The 20,315-nt window shown below is 40.9% G+C and overlaps 1 protein-coding gene and 1 long non-coding RNA gene across 3 annotated transcripts; one reads left to right on the top strand and one right to left on the bottom strand.

The window, feature by feature from the left end:
• Positions 1–172: 172 nt before the first annotated feature.
• On the bottom strand, positions 173–20,204 carry rasl12 (RAS-like, family 12). The gene is made up of 5 exons (XM_082541117.1): positions 19,929–20,204; positions 19,472–19,528; positions 6,938–7,011; positions 4,697–4,891; positions 173–3,938 (listed from the first exon to the last, which is right to left on the bottom strand). Exons 1-5 carry the CDS (start codon positions 20,008–20,010, stop codon positions 3,609–3,611), a joined length of 738 nt encoding a protein of 245 aa, XP_082397243.1. The 5' UTR covers positions 20,011–20,204; the 3' UTR covers positions 173–3,608.
• On the top strand, positions 11,842–15,876 carry LOC309711093. 2 transcript variants are annotated; one of them, XR_014277879.1, is made up of 6 exons: positions 11,842–12,074; positions 13,184–13,331; positions 13,437–13,525; positions 13,696–14,003; positions 14,688–14,870; positions 14,965–15,876. It is a non-coding gene; the product is annotated as an uncharacterized lncRNA (long non-coding RNA). The 2 variants fall into 2 exon arrangements; XR_014277880.1 differs by lacking the exon at positions 11,842–12,074 and adding an exon at positions 12,279–12,296.
• Positions 20,205–20,315: the final 111 nt, after the last annotated feature.

The raw sequence follows: 20,315 nt of genomic DNA, 5'->3' as shown, positions 1-20,315 counted from the left end.
ACGTTAGGAAATCATGTAGGATCTGTATGAAATTCAACAACTTAATTTCTTCTTGTTGAGATGACCTGATACAAACAATCAATCAATCAATCAGAACTTTATTTGTCACATGTAAGTTGCCCTGCAGTGAAATGGGGACCCCCCGACCTTACATACACAACACAGACATCACATGGGGAGACAGGTCAGGGACCGGTAGTATTACAGAAAAACACTGAAATACAAAACAATGGGAAAGTCCAAGAGGGAAAAAGGAGACCTCTACTCATGCTGAGCTCCTGGGAGGACAGCATGAGAACAGGAAACAAAAAACTCCTCTGCACAGAAAGCACATAAATGTCCACAGCACAACATTATGGAGCACGTGACCAGTAACAGGGGTGGGTGGGGGGTGAGGAGTTGTCCCAAGCAAACACAGCAGCCATCCTGCCCTGCAGCTATTCTTCCAGCGCTGGGCCCAAACCCGCCGTGTTCTCTAGGAGGGAACAAGCATCGACGGCGTTTGGAAAGGGAGGGGGGATGGGGGTGCCTACTGGGGTCAGCGGGGGAGCTGGCCCCAGGGAGGGGTTACCTGCCCCTCCCTTCCTTCCCTCCCCATCTCCAGCTGCCTCTCTCTTCCCGCTGCACCACAACCACCCACACATGCAGGGCCTTGGAGTAGGGGTATGTCACCAGGGTGCAGAGGAGGCTACCCCCCCCCCTCTGTCCCCTTCTGGCTGCCTCTGCCTCAATTTTATCCCACAACTTAGACATTCACATTATTCACACTCTCATTACACATACATATAGGATCTTGGGGGTGGGCACAATCACGGAGTCCAAAGTACCATCAGGGTGTACACCTCACCCCTGGCGTCGTTGCCCACCTCTCAATTTTAAATACACTTAGACATTGAGGGCTAGCAGGAGGGACCATGCGCTTACCTGCTGCTCTCTGGCAGGTAGCTCCATGCCCTCCTGGGTTTTAAATGCACCTTAGAACACACATGCATCAACACTACAATGAGCGGGTGGAGGGAGGTTTGGAGTCTTCTCTCACCCCCATTCTCTGCGGCCTGCTGGAGGGGGAGGGCTAGTAGGAGGAGTTGGCCGTCCGACTGCGGTCTGGAGTGTGGGGCCTCCCTGCTGCTACGGAGTCGGGGTGGTCTGCCTCTCCCCACCGCAGGGAAAAGGGTAACACCACCTGGGTCTGGGTGCAGTTCCCCCCTCCAGGGGCAAGGGTACCTAGACCCGGTTTGTAGAGTACGCTTGGGGAGTGTGATTGTGTGTACAGCGTCTCTTTATGTCTGTCTCCACGTTGGTTGAGTGTGGAGTAAGTGCATATGAGAGCATGAGGGGGGGAATGGATGTTTGTGTCTGTGTGTGCCTGTATGTCTGTGTCTATATGTCAGGTTGGGTATCAGGCGCCACCTCTCTGGGGACACCTCAGGCCCTCCAAGGTTTGGAGGCCTATCTCCCCCTACCACCACTTCCCCTGCCAGTGGCGGACTCCCTCAGGTGTCGGTGCGTTGGTGGTTCTTTGTGTCTGGGGATGGGCGTCCAGGTACACACCGGCTCACTCCTTGGCGGCCGCTTATCGGGGCCTGGAGCCTGGGGCTCGCTCGGGCCCCTTCGGGGGTGGGGTGCCCCCGGCCTCTCGGCCTGGGGCTCGGTCACTCAGGCACAGCTGGCTGCCGGCGGAGCTCACGGGCGCGTCACTGCAACTCCCCCTGGCTTCTGCTCCGCGGCTGCTGAGTGAGCCCTCATCTGGGACTCTCCTCGGCTCTTACTGGAACAGTGGCGTGGCTGCCCCTCTGTTGGTCTTCCTTGGTCTCTTGTGTTCTGGGGGCCTCTGGATGTCTGGAGTTTTGATCTCCTCCATACCTGCTTCACACCCTGGAGGACGGGGCTGTGGCCCCCCCACACTCCCTAGCAGATCGTTACATGGAGAAACCTTTGGAATACAAGCGCGCTGATCCACACAGGTATGCACACGGGTGTACACTGCTCGTAGACCCAAATTACACCTTTCTTGGCTGCTACTTCGAAGCACATCTGTCCTGCGTGCTGCACAACAACATTGAATATTTAGTATTTACTGCTGTTTACACTTAGCTAGATTAATGCGATGGTGTTGTGTTTAGTATGTTGCTTTGTTTCTTTTTTTTTTGTCTTTTTTTGCTTGTTTTCTATTCTTCTCTCAACAGGTGATCCAGGAGATTTTTATTTTTTTTCTCCCCCCCTTTCTCACTGTCCCTCTCCCCTTCTGTTTTTCCTTTCCTTCCTCTTTCTTTCTCCCTTTCCTATCTCTCACTCATGTCTGTCCCGTCTGTAACATCTGGAAATAAAATATAATAAATAATAAAAACAAAGATCGACCAAATGGACCAATACGGCAATGCCACGATGATCCATTTGGCAAAGTAAATCCATTGGGTATCCTTGTTGGTCTTCAGACAACAATTCTGACGGCTAAAGAACCAAATGGGACAGGCCAAAAAAAAAAAAAAAAGGAAAGGGAGGGGGGATGAGTGTGTATCAGTGTATGTGTGTGTCCAGAGTTCAGCTGAGACAGTGTCCTTCCCAATCTAGTGAGAGTGGTTAGTTGCTGGTCTCACAAAATTCACAAGATCACACGAGATTTCAAACTGCAGGAAAATCAGTGGAATTATAAGAGGCAGATATCTACAGACACACCACGTGTGTGCTATCGCTATTTACTGTGGTTTAACCTGTCAAGGGCAAAAATGCACAGAAGATTCTGCATCAAGCCATGAAATCATTGCTTTCCTACTTTTGTTATACCTGGATTGGTGGCATGGAGGTTAGTGCTGTTACCTCCCAGCAAGAAGGTCCTGAGTTCAAATCCACAGTTTGGCTAGTTTACAGTGGTTTCTCTCTGGGTGTTCTAGTTTCTTCCCACAGTTAAAAGTCATGCAGTCATTAGAGTTAGGTTAGGTTAATTGGTGATTCTAAGTTACCTGTGAGTGCAAGTGGTTGTTTGTCTATATTTGATAGACTGGTGTCCAGGGTGTACACCGCCTCTTACCCTATCACTTCAGGGTTATGCCCCCCTGCAACCAAGATAGGAGGATGGTAGTTGTTGTAGATTCATTCATTTTTTATGTTAACCAGACTTTGTTGAACATTATGTAATATGAAGACACCATGTAGTATTTAAGTGACCAAGTAGTACTGTGGTAAAAGTTATTGAACAGTGTTGAAATAAAATGACAAAATTGTGAAGGATTAAAATATTCCAAGAGCTCAACTTACTCCATCTGAACATGTTTCGCTTGCGTTTTATCAACACAAAATGCACAGGTTTACTGAACATGAATACGTTGTGTTGATTTATCTCAGTTGTTTAAATTTCTGCCAAGGCAAAGCAGTTGTGTGCAACCAATGTCCACTATTGAGTTAAGTAAATCCAACATGGCCGTTTTTTCAGTGTAAAACCTCAACATAAAATCAACATATTAAGAAAAGCCTCTGTTAAGATTGTTCAGGCTTTTTCATTGAACCTGCCAAATGTCTGTAGGGTGGAGCTGCTCTTGCTGCTTCAGAAGCCTGTCTACATAAGGACCTACAACTCTCTTACAGTATCACAGGACATGCAGTAGAATGTGTCAAAATATCTTAAACCCTTTGAGTAAGGTGAGAGTGGAAGCTCTCCGTTTGCTCTGAGCTCTGGATGTCTTCACTGTGATCAGCTTCGCGTTGGCAGGCACTGGCAGCTCCTTGTAACATGGTGTAGTAAAGGATGGGACACCCAGAAGTGCTTTGTCCTCGCTGGCACAGATGGCGGGGACCAAGCAGCCACAGGCACCGCCTTTCCTCGCCCTCCTCACTGCCTCATGGAAGACTTGCTGTACAGAGTGGAAGTCTTGACAGGCTGACACCTCGAAGAATACACATCCAAAATGAGACGCCAAGGCCTCACCATCCGACTGACGCACCTGTCTGATAGGACAAACTTCTCTGATTAGGAAAAACACCTTTACAACAAGTATCACTGTCATAGTCTGCAACCAACAGATGTCTTCATGAATTAAAACGAAGGTTTATAACAATACGGATCAGACAGCAGACAGTACGATTGGATAATGACCCAAAGGACACTCCAACACCAACCCAAGAGTTTGTGCAGACAAAGAAATAACATATTTTTCAATGTTCAGCTCAGTCACTCGTTCTCAGCACAACAGAGCTTTTCAGTTGCTAAAGCCGAAACTAAAGGCAGAGAGAGAAAAAACAGTGACTGCTGTAAATGAGCTCAGCACCCGGTGATGATCGTGGCGTCAAGACTTTAGGCAGTCATTGACTGCAAAGCATTTTAATCCAAAATTTTATTTTAAATTATACTAGTTTGTCCAATTATTTTGAGTATCTAACCGTCAACAATGGTTTGTTGAGTCCACTGCATTACAGATGGAAGTTAAACATATGTTAATTGTTTGTGTCTCATGATCAGTGGGTTCAACCAAAGTACCAGCAAATTGTACCTAATTAAGTGTCTAATGAGTGTAAATCAAAAAGGTGTTCTAAAGGTAGTCAAATTTACAAATGAGGACTTTGGTGTCTTTTTCATTTCTCCAGGGACGTCTGAGACAAAGCTTTCTTCATGTGGCTAATTTCAGTGAAAAGGTCTACAGACTAATTTACACGCTGCCACACACACACACACACACACACACACACACACACACACAGATACCAGCCTGTATCTGTCCATGTCCTTCTTGTTGCCCAGAAGAATGATGGGAGTTTGTGGCCTGAAGGTTTTGTTGTGTGAGGCAAGTGTCTGCAGGTACAGCTGACAGCCATTAAAGCTCTCCATGTTATCGATGCTGTAGACCACCAGGAAGACGTTTGCCCATGACAGATAACGTTCACTGTTCACTGGACCTTCCTACAAACACACACACATACTCAATTTCATTTTCTGTAAATTACTGTGTGAGCTGTCATTAGATTCTAGACTAAAAGATTTTGCTATCAGCACAGTGCACTAATTATCTCAATTTCTAGAGAAATGAATGTCCAATGTTGCTGCTAATGGAGCTGACCAGTGTTTTGCTGCCAAAAGCTTGGATGGAAAAAAGTTGGATAAAAAGCTGAGCAGATTTATCAGAGTAAATGAATAAATAAATAAATAAATAAATAAAAAGTAAAAAACGTGCGGGTGGGGGGCATTTTGATACCTTGGGTATGCAGACAAGCTTTTATTTTGAAAGTCAGATATCTACAGGACACTCTCAAAAATAGATGTATCGATATCTTTTCCCTTGCAAAATGGGAAGTGCATCTATCAGTCAGCTTAGACCAAAACTTCTGGTGTCAGATATGCTGAAAAACCTTTAAATTGATTAGAAATCCCACTCTACTATTAATACAATACAAAATACTACGTAGAGTGCACTATACAGGTCAACAGATGTTCAAGATGGCCTTTACGTCATCTAACAACTGCTCACACTGTCACGGTAATACACCTGACAATTACATCCAGGCTCTTTTGGTTCTTTCCACCAGTTCAGAGTTTTGGTGCTGGATATCTGAAGTAGAGCAGGGCGACATGACCAAAAATATTTATCACGATATACATTTGAAAATTTGCGATAACGATATAACTGACGATATAACTGACACGAGACAAAATACTTTACAACTCCTCAACTTTATTAGTGCAAAAAAACCCATCAATGTATTTTCACTTAAACAAGCAGCTTACAAGACCGTGCAGAAAATGTTCCCACTAAGCCAGAAGGGAAAAAGAGGGAACACACACATGTAACATGGAAGCTCTTATAACATGTGGTTAGCCTAATTGGGCTTTCACCAAATCAGCAAAGATGCACAGAAAAGAAGATCAGACACCAACTAGGGAGGATCAGAAAGACAAGCGGAACGATCATCTCCTATGTAGCAGGTTTATCAGAGAAACTCAGGAGTCTTTTCCAAGCACAACATCCCAGTGTACTTTAGACCCAGCCACACACTCAGACACAAACTGGTTCATCCCAAACACAGAACTCCTAAACCCAAACTTGACAACGTAGTGTATGCTGTACAGAGCAGCGAGGATTGGTATAAACACATGGCACAACATAGAAGAGCCACCTCAACCAGACAAGACTCGGCTGTCCATCTACACCGAAAGGTCAAAGGTCACTTTTTATGAGGATGCCAATGTTCACATTTTGGACAGAGAGGACAGATGGTTTGAAAGAGGAGTGAAAGAAGCATCTTTTACGACACCAACTCTCTGCCATCTATAATCCAGTTTTGATATCCCTTCCCAGACGCCTTAAGGCCCACTCACATCCTGGGCCATCTGACCTCAGTAAGTCACATGATCGGGTGGGGCCAGGTTTCACAATGGGTTCACTCGAAACCTTGGCTGATTGTGACACACACCTGTTTTCACACCTTGGCTCGTGCGATTAGGTAGAGGATTAGTAGGGGGTCCGTGACCCTCTTAGGGGCACTCCCCATAGGGCTTAACAGACAAGCTTCTCTACCATTTGCTCCTAGAACTGAAGAAGCTTCTCGGATGAGAAGTGAAACATCTTCAAGAAACTTAAAGTTGTCCAAAGGCTTTTCTTTCCAAGCTCCTTAGACTACAATCACCTGGATGACTGAGAATCGTCACAGACACATCTGTTGGGCATTTTTCTTGGAATTCAGACAATAATTCTGATAGCGCAGGACAAGACAATCGAAAAAAGGAAAGAAAAACAAGTCAGACACCGTCCTAGGTATCATGTAAATTTTCTAAAATTAACTAGAAGATTTTATTTTGAAAATGTTACCCCACTGACACGTCTTAATATGAACCAGTAAGTAATTGCAAGCTATTTAGGAAAAGTGCAAACCATTCTGGGGCTTTTATTTTGAAAACCAGACATAGGCCACAGAATAATTTCCTGTATGAAAACCAAATTTTGGCTCATACCTGTTCACAGGTGTCCATCACTCTCAGTGTGACCGGCTGCTGGTCCACCACCTCCTCAGACGAGTAGACGTCTTCTGTATATGCAAGGACACAGAACAGTCATGTTTAACTTTTCAAAGGCTTTCTATAGCTGTGCAGGAAGTAAACAATTCCAGTAAACACAGTAACGGAGCAGTGAATAAAAATAAGAAGAACCCGAATATTATCAGTGTAATGTTTCTGATTTTAATTATAACAATAGCTCTGCTCCATTGGCCTGTGTGCTCCTTGCCTGTGTAAAATATAATATGTCCTTTAATTTCAATTCAATTTATTTATATAGTGCCAAATCACAACAAAAGTCGCCTCAAGGCGCTTCATAGATACAGAGAAAAACCCAACAATCATATGACCCCCTATGAGCAGCACTTTGGCGACAGTGGGAAGGAAAAACTCCCTTTTAACAGGAAGAAACCTCCGACAGAACCAGGCTCAGGGAGGGGCGGGGCCATCTGCTGCGACCGGTTGGGGTGAGAGAAGGAAGACAGGATGAAGACATGCTGTGGAAGAGAGACAGAGGTTAATAACAGATATGATTCAATGCAGAGAGGCCTGTTAACACATAGTGAGTGAGAAAGGTGACTGGAAAGGAAAAACTCAATGCATCATGGGAATCCCCCGGCAGCCTACACCTACTGCAGCATAACTAAGGGAGGATTCAGGATCACCTGGTCCAGCCCTAACTATATGCTTTAGCAAAAAGGAAAGTTTGAAGCCTAATCTTAAAAGTAGAGATAGTGTCTGTCTCCCGAATCCAAATTGGAAGCTGGATCCACAGAAGAGGGGCCTGAAAACTGAAGGCTCTCCCTCCCATTCTACTTTTAAATACTCTAGGAACAACAAGTAGGCCTGCAGAGCAAGAGCGAAGTGCTCTAATAGGGTGATATGGTACTACAAGGTCATTAAGATAAGATGGGGCCTGATTATTTAAGACCTTGTATGTGAGGAGCAGGATTTTGAATTCAATTCTGGATTTAACAGGAAGCCAATGAAGGGAAGCCAAAACAGGAGAAATCTGCTCTCTCTTTCTAGTCCCTGTCAGGACTCTTGCTGCAGCATTTTGGATTAGCTGAAGGCTTTTCAGGGAGTTTTTAGGACTTCCTGATAATAATGAATTACAGTCGTCCAGCCTGGAAGTAATAAATGCATGAACTAGTTTTTCAGTGTCACTCTGAGACAGGATATTTCTAATTTTAGAGATGTAGCACAGATGGAAGAAAGCAGTCTTACATATTTGTTTAATATGTGCGTTGAAGGACATGTCCTGGTCAAAAATGATTCCAAGGTTTCTCACAGCGTTACTGGAGGCCAAGGTAATGCCATCCAGAGTAAGAATCTGGTTAGATACCATATTTCTAAGCTTTTCAGGGCCGAGTACAATAACCTCAGTTTGATCTGAATTAAGAAGCAGAAAGTTAGCGGCCATCCAGGTCTTTATGTCTTTAAGACATTCCTGCAGTTTAACTCATTGGTGTGTGTTATCTGGCTTCATGGACAGATAGAGCTGGGTGTCATCTGCATAGCGGTGTAAATGTATGCTATGTCTTCTAATGATGCTGCCTAAGGGAAGCATGTATAATGTAAACAGAATTGGTCCTAGCACTGAACCCTGTGGAACTCCATAATTAACCTCAGTGTGTGAAGAGGACTCTCCATTTACATGCACAAACTGGAGTCTATTAGATAGATATGATACAAACCACTGCAGTGCAGTACCTGTAATACCTACAGCATGTTCTAATCGCTCTAATAGGATATTATGGTCGACAGTATCGAACGCTGCACTGAGGTCTAGCAGGACAAGCACAGAGATGAGTCCACTGTCAGAGGCCATAAGAAGATCATTTGTAACCTTCACTAAAGCTGTTTCTGTGCTGTGATGAGCTCTGAAACCTGACTGAAACTCTTCAATAAACCTCTGCAGATGATCTGTTAGCTGTTTGACAACTACTCTTTCAAGGATGTTTGATATAAAGGAAGGTTGGAGATTGGCCTATAATTAGCTAAGACTGCTGGGTCTAGAGATGCTTTTTGAGTAAAGGTTTAACTACAGCCAGCTTGAAGGCCTGTGGTACATAGCCGATTATTAGAGATAGGTTGATCATATTTAAGATCGAAGAATTAATTAATGGCAGGACTTCTTTGAGCAGTTTTGTAGGAATGGGGTCTAAAAGACACGTTGATGGTTTGGAGGAAGTAATTATTGAAGTTAACTCAGAAAGATCAATTGGAGAAAAAGAGTCTAACTTAACATCAATGGTACTAAGAGTAGCTGTAGATAATATTACATCTGTGGGATGATTATTGGTAATTTTTTCTCTAATGATAAAAATGTTATTTGTGAAGAAGTTCATGAAGTCATTACTAGTTAACGTTAAAGGGATGGTTGGCTCAAAAGAGCTCTGACTGTTTGTCAGCCTGGCTACAGAGCTGAAGAGAAACCTGGGGTTGTTCTTATTTTCTTCAATCAGTGATGAATAGTAAGATGTTCTGGCTTTGCGGAGGGTTTTCTTATAAAGCAGCAAACTATTTCTTCAGGCTAAATGATGATCCTCTAAATTTGTGACACGCCATTTCCTCTCCAGCTTACGATTTATCAGCTTTAAAGTACGTGTTTGAGAATTATACCACGGAGTCAGGTACTTCTGATTAGAGACCTTAGTTTTCACAGGAGCTACAGTATCCAGAGTCGTACGTAGTGAGGAGGTGAAATTATTAACAAGATAATCGACCTCTGTTGGGGTAGCGTTCAGATAGCTGCTCTGCTCTATGTTGGTACAGGGCATTGGAGATGATAACAGTGGGTGGATTATATTCTTAAACTTACACTGTTCCAAAAAATAGTAATGTCACATTATTTTACTGTGTATTTTACAGTTGTGTACTGTTTTTCTAGAATATCATTACATTTACAAAAGTAGACTGTGATCTGACATGTCAAATGTAAAATAACATAACATCACTGTAAATGTAATAAAACACAATTTACTTGTTTGTTAAATATATTTTGTTGTACATATGCATATTTAGCTCGTAAAAATACATCCAGGAATGTCTCCCATCATGCCTTGGGACATGTGCTGCTGTTTAGATGTTCTTGTTTTATTGTTTATGGTTACGTTACTTTTAACTGTTATCTTGAATGCTGTGTTTACGCCGTGGTGCAGCGTCACTGACAGCTGTTGTTTTGTAGAGAGTGACTTCTGTTGTGCTGTTGTTGAACCTTGAGGCACATTGTAGCACTGGCAAGTGTTTCAATAAATAGCTCCCCCTACCAGCTTGGGGTTAAATAACAAGCTCAATCTCTCTGTGAGCTTCGTTGTTAAGATTTCTGTGCATGCCACAATGTAAAACATTGCACGGACACGCTGTGCTAATTATATATTTTGAAAAAGAAATATAGAGGTAGGAATTGCAGTTAATATAAATAACATGACGCTAAGCATCGGCCAATGAATGTGAACTAACAACAACAAGTTCGCGGGTATGGCTGCGACCATAGGAAAAAACCCTAATATGAAGGTATTTTACTGCATTTTACAGTAATGTTCTGTTCTTCTAGAATATCATTAAAGTTACGTAAATAGACTTTGACTTCACATGTGAATGTAAATTAACGTTAAATCACTGTAATGTAATACAACATAATTGTCATGATTATTAAATGTATCTGTCTGTACATATGCATATTTAGATTGTTAAAATACATTCACAAATGTTTCATGATTTCACAAATATCTGTCCAATATTTGAAAGATTGAACTGTTGAATTCAAATGTAAATGGCCTGTATTTGTATAGCACTTTACTAGTCCCTAAGGACCCCAAAGCGCTTTACACAACCAGTCATTCACCCATTCACACACACATTCACACACTGGTGATGGCAGCTACATTGTAGCCACAGCCACCCTGGGGCGCACTGACAGAGGCGAGGCTGCTGGACACTGGCGCCACCGGGGCCTCTGACCACCACCAGTAGGCAACGGGTGAAGTGTCTCGCCCAAGGACACAACGGCCGAGACTGTCCGAGCCGGGGCTCGAACCGGCAACCTTCCGATTACAAGGCGAACTCCCAACTCTTGAGCCACGATCGCCCCTAATGCTATGGAAAAGTATATAACATGATCCCTATAAGCTTGTGTTACATCACATAAGTATTATTATCGTTGCTAGTTAGGGCGATCGTGGCTCAAGAGTTGGCAGTTCGCCTTGTGATCAGAAGACTGCCGGTTCGCGCCCCGGCTCGGACACTCTCCGTCGTTGTGTCCGTGGTCAAGACTCTCCGCCTACTAGTGATGGCCAAAGGGGCCGATGGTGCGATATGGCAGCCTCGCCTCTGTCAGTCTGTCCCAGGGCATGCAATCAATTATTATTTAAACCAACTGTTAACTGTACACTCTTAGAAAGGATGTGTTAAAAAATGACACAAAAAATGTGTTGTTACACTATTAACACATTTTGTGTAAATTTTAACATAACATGTGTAAGAAAATGTGTAAACATTGAAAAAATGTGTAAAACGCTTAACACACTTGATGTGTTGCACAGTTTAACACATTTTGTGTGTTATTTTCAGAATCTAACAACAGGACCTAAAATTAGCAGCTCAGTAATTTGATACTAGCCCTGTGTTTAGTGAAATAGATTGTAGATTAACAATGTATTATAACTATATTAACTGAATAAATAAAATGTTTAGTTATTGTTTGTTTTCCTTAATCCTTTCCTCATTACTTTCAACAAATAAAACATTTTATAATGTAATGTGGACCAAGGTATGGTGTACTAAAATTCTGAAAGAGGATTAATTTTTTATTTCTCAATATGTATGGCATACCAATTAATGGCCATGGCTATACTATAAGCATAAGTATCCACAAAGAACAGGCTTAATTTTGACCGTAACATGTGAATACAATTGAAGCAAAAGTAGAAAATGAAATGAGTAAGAACACACATGCTTAAAATTGAAACAAATTCTGCCCAGCAACATGACATACCGGCGGCGGCGGGAAGGGGGCGCTATCTTTCGCGCCAATGAGACAAAGGAGACAAAGATGGAGGTTACGTCGCCTAGTATGTTGTCAGACCTTACAGTAAGTATCATTTACCAGTTTATCTTAATGTACTGAAAATATGCCGGGTTTCTGGAAGAATGTGAATTTATATAAAATATAGGAGTTTAGAGTTTAAGTTAATTACTGCTTAACTATACCTAGCTAACCTTAATGTAACAGTCTTGCTAACATATCCTACTCTTAATTTTATTATTAGTTCTTGGATTTCGTGCCATACTCCATTAGAGTTAATGTGTTTTGGTAGTATTTTTATGTATTACTTTATTCATGTATTTATCTATTTACTTTATTTATGTATTAGAGTATTCAGAAATTGCTCTAAGAACCAGTGTGGTAGTTGGCTAGCGGCTCCGACAGGCATTATGTTGTCTATGAGCAACGCCAGAGTCAGCACCTAACCGTAGCAGTGTTGAGTAAAATGACAATATTGTCGTTAGCTCTGAATATAGCAAATGTAGTTATCACCGCGACCATTCGTTTACTAGCAGAGAATAGGAATAAAGACTGAGTAACTTTAACATGAAATATACCTCATATTGACAGAGATAATTTTTTTTCAAGCAGTTAAAGCAGTTTTTGCATCTAGTATGATTAACTAAAGTATGTGCACATTCTTTTTTAAGGCTTATTGCTGGAAACATGCTCTGATATAGTTTCTTTTTTATGCAGAACTTCTGAGGAAGTAATAGTCAGTGTTATTTAAAAAACCAAACAACAGCAACTTGACCATGCAAATTATCTTACTTATTTAGCCATGTGTTTCATTTTTTCAGCACACATATGACAACTTAGAATCTGTCAAAGTCCTTGTAACCACTTTTATAGATGAGAAAGAAATTTGTAAAAAAAAAAAAAAATTCTTATTGTCAGCAGTGCCACAGACATCAGACATCACTATTAGTCAGGATCAGATTTATTCACCAAGTAGCAACTAGAAGATAAAATCAATTTATTTATTATTCAGAATTTCTTTTAGTCATTGCGTTATAATCACGTAGTTAAGAAACCGCCTTCTTCTGCTGCAGCTTTTTGAGTAAACTCGTGCTTTTATGCTCTGTGGAAATTTGCTGTCATGACTTTGAAGATTATTGCAGAGAGGTAAAGTGTCTGGTGTTGCCTTTACACAGTCTACCATTACCACAGAAGAACAAAGTCAACCCCTGAAGTCACTCAGGAAAGCCCCACAGATTCTTAAGGAGTATGAAACCTGTCGGTGCCATCGAGGAGGCTCCTTGTGAAGACTTGCATTGGGGATTTGGTGGAGAGGTGTGGTTAGTAAGTATCGCACTTTACTGTACTTTGTTAAAATTTTGCAATGAATGTTTTCCTTTAAAAATGTTGAAGTGCACAGAAGTAAAAAAGTTTACCTTTGTTTTCCAGTTACCCTCTTAGTGCAGAGAAGCTAACTGTAGCAAAAAGCATCCTCACCACTTTTCCACCCTTAAGTGGCAGGACAGGGGGAAGGATTTGTAAGTAAATTTAGCATTTTAATAATGTAAATTCCACTACATACTGAAAATTGCACTTGTTCCCACTTACTGTGTATCGTTTAACCTTTATCTAATTATTTATTAGAGCTTTTTTTCTCAGTTAAAATTGCTCAGCTGTTACCCATATACCTCTGTCCTTTCTTCCTCAGGAGCATTATTATGATCCAGTCTCTCATTGTGGATTCCTAGAGACTAAACTGCGCAACCTTAGACGGAATCTCGACCAGGGGCAGAGACATTATAAGAAGCGAAAAGTGACAGATGACTGTGGTGAAGACAAGAAGCTCAGGCGAGAGGATGGGAATACCAGCAGCACAGATGAGTGGGTCACCCAAGTTATTGCGGCCCTCAGCTGAGAACCTTCCAATTATCATGTCAGGCATGGAGGAAACATACACCAGTCTCAGAGCCTGGAATATTCGGAGAGTACCCACGGTTTTTGGACATGCCAAGTCTGGTAAGTTGCTTGGTTCTCTGGTAATGGTTTATGTACTCCTTCTCCACTCAGTTGTGTTTTGCATACAAAGTATGTAACAGGAGTCGATACATTTGGAGGTATGTTTATGAGCTCCTAGTGAATATTTTGAAAGTTTTATAACTTCAGAGTTTGATCATTACTCCCTGCGCACTGATTACAATGAGCATCACTTTTCACATGGTCCAAAATCTTAGTCGTACCACCAAATGACTATCTAATAGTAGGGACATCAAATGACAATGCAGAAAGTGCTGCTCGTGGAAGTGAAAACCCTACAAAAAATCACCTAAATCTGTATGAAACTCTGCTTTCAGCAGCACTATTTTCAACAAAAAAGCTCTACAGGACAAACCGCAGATAGACAACATAAGAAATTGTCTGCTAGAAAGTTGAACATCAGCTAAAAAGTCCTAATTTTTTCTCAGGGTCTGATGGGACCCAAATCATAGCTAAAATTAAGGAATAATGGACTTGTATTCAAATACCACTCCAAGTAAATTGTTGTTTCACTGTGTAGGTAAGCTTGATGTGGAATGGGTAACAGAAATGTGATACTGTAAAGTTTGATTTTAGCCATACAGCTACCAAATGGACAGAATGTACTTTTGATTTAATGTATTTAATGCTTCATTTTAAACTTAAACACTTCTTTTATTTCCGTAGGCTGGACTTGGAGTTTGGCAATTTTACAGGAGGAAAGGTGGATCTCTTTTTGCGAAAATGGGAAGCCAGTATCATTCCGAAGCTCAAATCAGTAGCTGCCCTGGAAACAAGAACCCCCCCGCCATGTGTTAACACACCTACTCCCACCAGTTGGTGCCAGTCGTTGCAGCCTTTTTTGCACTGGTATGTATTCAGTAAAGTTCTCACGGTATTTACCTGAGGAAAGCATTTGTCTACACCTCACTGAATACTATCTTTATCTTCCCCCATCTCCAAGCCTGGAACAAGTATTGCATCGCTTTGCAGTGATCCTGAAGCATCATCCACAACACACCAACCCCAGCTGATATGCATCGGTGATCTAAAGAGGGCAACCAGGCAGTACATCATTGTTGCTAAGAATGACAGAGTAACCATTTCTCTGAATGATGGCCTGACGTGTGCTGTGGATAAGCTTTTCAAACTGTACTGGGTATGTAACTTGTCCTATCCAGCACCACTTGGCTCCGTCTTCACCTTCTTTGATTTTGTCTATGACCTGCCGCTGTCCACCCAAAGGAAAACCAAAGTACTGGAGCTGATTGCACAGATTAAAGTATGCAAGTAAAATGTTCACCTGTCCAAAATGTAGAGAGTCTCTGTTCACAGAGGTGAGAAACCTCATTTGGCATCTTTGTCAAATACACTGCTTATCAGGACTGACCATTTTTATGCCTATGCAGTGGAAAGGTCAGACAATATGAACTGATTGGCTGAAATTTTTGATTTTTGTATTTAAACCCAAGGTACAAAATTGTATAACCTGGATGCTATATTCGCCAAAATGTATGTTTTTCTGTTTGCATGCAACTGCACATTTGTTAAATGTTGACAATTTGTTGAAGATGACAATTGTTACCTTTAAAAATTTTAATTCATGTATTGTCTGGATTATATCAGAACATTATATATATATATTGAAAAAATTCAATTTTTTTTGACATTTTAATGATCTAGAGAGATAGAAAGCTAGTCAGATATGAATTTTGTTTGATTTTGTAAAGTAAAAATTGTGATATAGCTTTGGCTAAAATTGAATTTAAAACATTTTAATTGAAAAGATTCTGACAGTTGTTGTTCATTCAGTTTGTAATGATTTATAATATGCCAAATAAAAAATGGAATTCAATAAGTGTATAATATATACCCATCTTTTTCTCCTTTTTTAAAAAAAATTGAAATGTACACATTTTAACACATCTTTGTGTCAAAATAACACATCTTTGTGTTTACATTTTTTAACACAGAAGATGTGTTAAAGGAGCAGACACATTAATTGTGTTAAAACTGACACATCATGTGTTGTCCCTGATCTGATGCAGCACATGTGTTAAAATTTAACACATGATGTGTCAATTTTAACACATCCCTTCTAAGAGTGTATATTTCTGTACATTTACGCATTATGTTTCATATTTCCACATTCAGTGACCTTGTTTATAGGTAATTTCATTGTTTGATCACGTAAAAATGTTCCTAAAAGCACTTGGAAAAAGCAGAATCCCATGTCAAATTAGCGCAACAAACTCTATTTTAATTACTGAAAATAACCGTATTTTTATGGGACAGTTATTTTCTGTTATTTTACGGTCGTATTTTGGCGCCCCAGCTGCCGGAATATTACCGTTGTTTTAGGATGGTTTTTTTTTTCCAATTTATAGATGATTTCATTGTTTAATCACATTAACATGTTCCTGATTTAATGTTTAGCAGCACTTGAAAAAGGCGAGATCCCATGTCAAATTAGCGCAACTAATTGTATTTTCATTACTGGAAATAACCGTATTTTTATGGGGAGTTATTTTCTGTTATTTCACAGTCGTATTTTGGCCCCCCAGCTGCCGGAATATTACCGTTGTTTTAGGATGGTTTTTTTAACAGTGTAGTTACAGCACTTTCAGAAAGACATCTACTTTGATAAAGTCTACTCCCCACTGCTGTGTAATCAATTATTGCAAATGTAAATGTTATCAGGAAATGATCAGACAGGAGAGGGTTTTCAAGAAACACTGTTAAATGTTCAGGTTCGATGCCATATGTTAAAACAAGATCTAGAGTGTGATTAAAGTGGTGGGTGGGTTCTTTTACATTTTGAGTGAAGCCAATTGAGTCTAATAACAGATTAAATGCCATGTTGAGGCTGTCATTTTTAGCATCTACATGGATGTTAAAATCACCCACAATAATTATTTTATCTGAGCTCAGAACTAAATTAGATATAAAGTCTGAGAAATCAGACAGAAACTCTCTGTCAGGCCCAGGTGGACGATAGATGATAACAAGTAAGACTGGTTTCTGAGTTTCACAGCTGGGGTGGACAATGCTAAGCATCAGGCTTTCAAATGAATTAAAAGTCTGTCTTGGTCTTTCATTAATTAATAGGCTGGTGTGAAAAATTGCTGCCACACCGCCCCCTCGGCCTGTGCTTCGAGATTTCTGGTAGTTAGAATGACTCGGGGGTGTTGATTCATTTAAACTAACATAATCATCCTGCTGCAACCAGGTTTCTGTAAGGCAGAGTAAATCGATTTGTTGATCAATTATTAAGTCATGTACTAACAGAGACTTGGAGGAGAGAGACCTAATATTTAATAATCCACATTTCACTGTTTTACTCTTTGGTTCAGATGTGGATACTGTATTGTTCTTTCTTTGTAATTGTTTATGTTTAAGTCGTTTGTTGATGGTTTTTAGTTTGTTTTTTGTCTGTTTGGGAGCTGACACAGTCTCTATGGAGATGGGTTTTTGGAGGGGTAGCAGGAGGAGAGAAGCTGCAGAGAGGCGTGTCAGACTGCAACTCTGCTTCCTGGTCCCAACTCTGGATAGTCATATTTTGGGGGGTTTAATAAATTTGTCCATATTTCTAGAAATGAGAGCTGCTCCATCCAAAGTGGGATGGATGCCGTCTCTCCTAACAAGACCAGGTTTCCTCCAGAAGGTTTGCCAATTATCTATGAAGCCCACATCGTTTCTGGGACACCACTCAGACAACCAGCAATTTAAGGAGAACATGCGGCTAAACATGTCACTCCTGGTCTGATTGGGGAGGGGACCAGAGAAATTTTTTTTTTTTAAACTTTTATAATCTTGTGTAGCTTGTGGGAAATGCAGCTTGCACAGTACAGGGGGTGAAAAGGCTTCTTGCAGCTTTTTGAAAAAACCTTGATCATGTTCAGTGGTTGTTTTCAGTCTGAATGAAGGTTAAGAAAGAAAGAAGCCCACTGCATGAAGGTTCTAGGATTATCTGCATATTCAGATGCACCTTAGGGCTATACAAAGAAGGAAATTCAACATAGCCAGGCTTTCTTTGCTTTATCTAATCTGACAAAACTCCAGATAAACAGGTATCTCCAGATAAAGGTTATCAAGCTTCTTTGTTAATTCGGGCATTCTGTTTCAGTCTCTAAGTGCACTCATATTAAGGGGCATTTGATGCATCATTTTACTTTAAAAGGGACCGACTGAGTGCAGCCATTGGCATCATCAGAGGAATGAATGCTAGAGAGCTATAAAGAACCTCAAAATGTTGTAAAAGGCAACAATGCTACTGCAGATAAAACAAAGTGCAGAAATTCATGAATTCATGACAAAGAATAGAAAAATAATTATGTTCATTGAAATAAATGAGTCTGTTCCATCACAGCTGAGGGTTAAAAGTCTAAAATGTTAAAGTGCATACGCTTAAACATTACATGTCAGTCACTGTTTTCAGGTCTGACTTTGTCCCTTACACGAGAAAAGAGGAGATATAGAAATCGCTTTTGTTTGTCACCAGGTCAAAGAGAATAATAAGTGCTTCTAGACCATGATACAGTTTGTAATTCTGCCTCTGTACACCATCACAGAGGATTTTAACTCAATTCATCAATATGTGATTAAAGTGCAGTCGCCTTTACTCACCAGCATCTCTTTGGAACTCCTACTAAGACTTTCGGTGAATAGCCACCAAATAGAAGCTCAACACAACATATTTTATAAACTCTAGATCATTTATTTACTCAGTTTGTCACAGAAAGACAGAGGAACACGCCTCTCTAGGGGCAGCTGTAGATCAAAAGGTAGAGCAGGTAATCCACTAGGGATCGATACATGGCTGCTCCAGTCTGCATGCCAATGTACCGCTGGGCAAGATACTGAACCCCAGGCTGCTCTCTGATTCATTGACTGGAGCCAGGCCACTCTCCTGACAACAAAACCATTGGCTCTGCAGCTACTTCTGAGCCTCTGAAAATTGGGACTGTGTACAAATGTCTAAAATGTGAAAGTTTGTTTTTAAACAAATCTACAAATCGAAGTCATTTCTCATTCATAATGTTAGATCTGCGCACACAAATCCCAGTGAGAACGTTAAGGCTCCACAGGTTGTACATATGACTCTTCAGCAGAGATGCTAAATATCACTTACAGCATACTGCGAGTAAAAGAATCAATGAAAATGAAACGTATTCAGTCCATTTTCATTTGAAACTCTGAACGTAATCGGCTCCAGAACAGCATGGGGGTGGGGTGATGCACTCAAGAGTGAAAATGTGTCCCACAGAAACTTAACAAAAGTCACATTAAAAGGAAACACAACAGGCTGAAGACAATTACAACTGTAAAACACAAACAACAATATGGTGAAACTGGCTTCCAAGACACAATACAAATACTTGAGCATGAAGGGGAAATATACTGGGTGGAAATTTCACTTTAAATACAGCACTTTCATCACCATCGACCAGCAATGCTGTCTGTTTTCTTACCTAGGTTGGGGTCATATTCAGTGATGAAGCGCTTTGTGAGAAATTTTACTGTCAGTGCTGTAAAACAAGAACAAAGACAGAAGAGAATTTACAGAGCCTCAAGAGACCAGGGTTAGTGAGGGGCATGAGAAAACCACTGCTACAAAAACACATTGAACGTTTGAGGGAAAATGCTAAATAAAACCCACCCAGGGAATTATGGAACTGTCCATCTCATGAAACAACTTCCTCTGGAAAGTTGAAATGTTTTGTTTCTACTTACTACTGAAAATCTTTTACTTTATTTCCTGGTGGATCTGGTGTTCATGCAGGCTCACTGAAGTTGTAACATTGTGATTCTTAAACATGAATTGCTAAAACAGTTATTTGGTTACAAGTAAAAACAATCTAGCAAATCAGTCAGCCCTCAGTTTAAAAAGGAAGATTAAACATCTGTTGAAGTGAAAGATTAAAAGACCTGACTTCCCGCAGCCCATCACACCAAGAATCACCAGGTTACATTCAGCAGGATTACACGTCTTCACCTTCCCAAACATCATCGACAGGAATATCTTCAGAGAGACCGTTACACAGACTTATTCCTGACAGATGCCCCTGCTTTCAAATGATGCTAACAGGGAGAAAATAGACATCCAAACATGCTGAATCTGAGAAATATGCTTGTTTTCTCTTCTCTCAGATGAAAATACTGAAAATAAAAAGACTATAAGATCCAGATGTGTGCTGTGATCACAGTGTGCCTCTACTGCTCCGGGGAAAGCAGAAACGGTGTCGTGTGCAAATGATGCACTGACCTCTCCATTTTAGGAAAAAGATTTCAAACGGAGCCTGAAAAAGCTAAACT

The sequence above is a fragment of the Aulonocara stuartgranti genome, assembly GCF_965226115.1.
Source record: "Aulonocara stuartgranti genome assembly, chromosome: 1".
Classification (NCBI taxonomy): domain Eukaryota; kingdom Metazoa; phylum Chordata; class Actinopteri; order Cichliformes; family Cichlidae; genus Aulonocara; species Aulonocara stuartgranti.
Note: the sequence above shows the minus strand (reverse complement) of the source record. Positions and strands in the feature narration are given on the sequence as shown.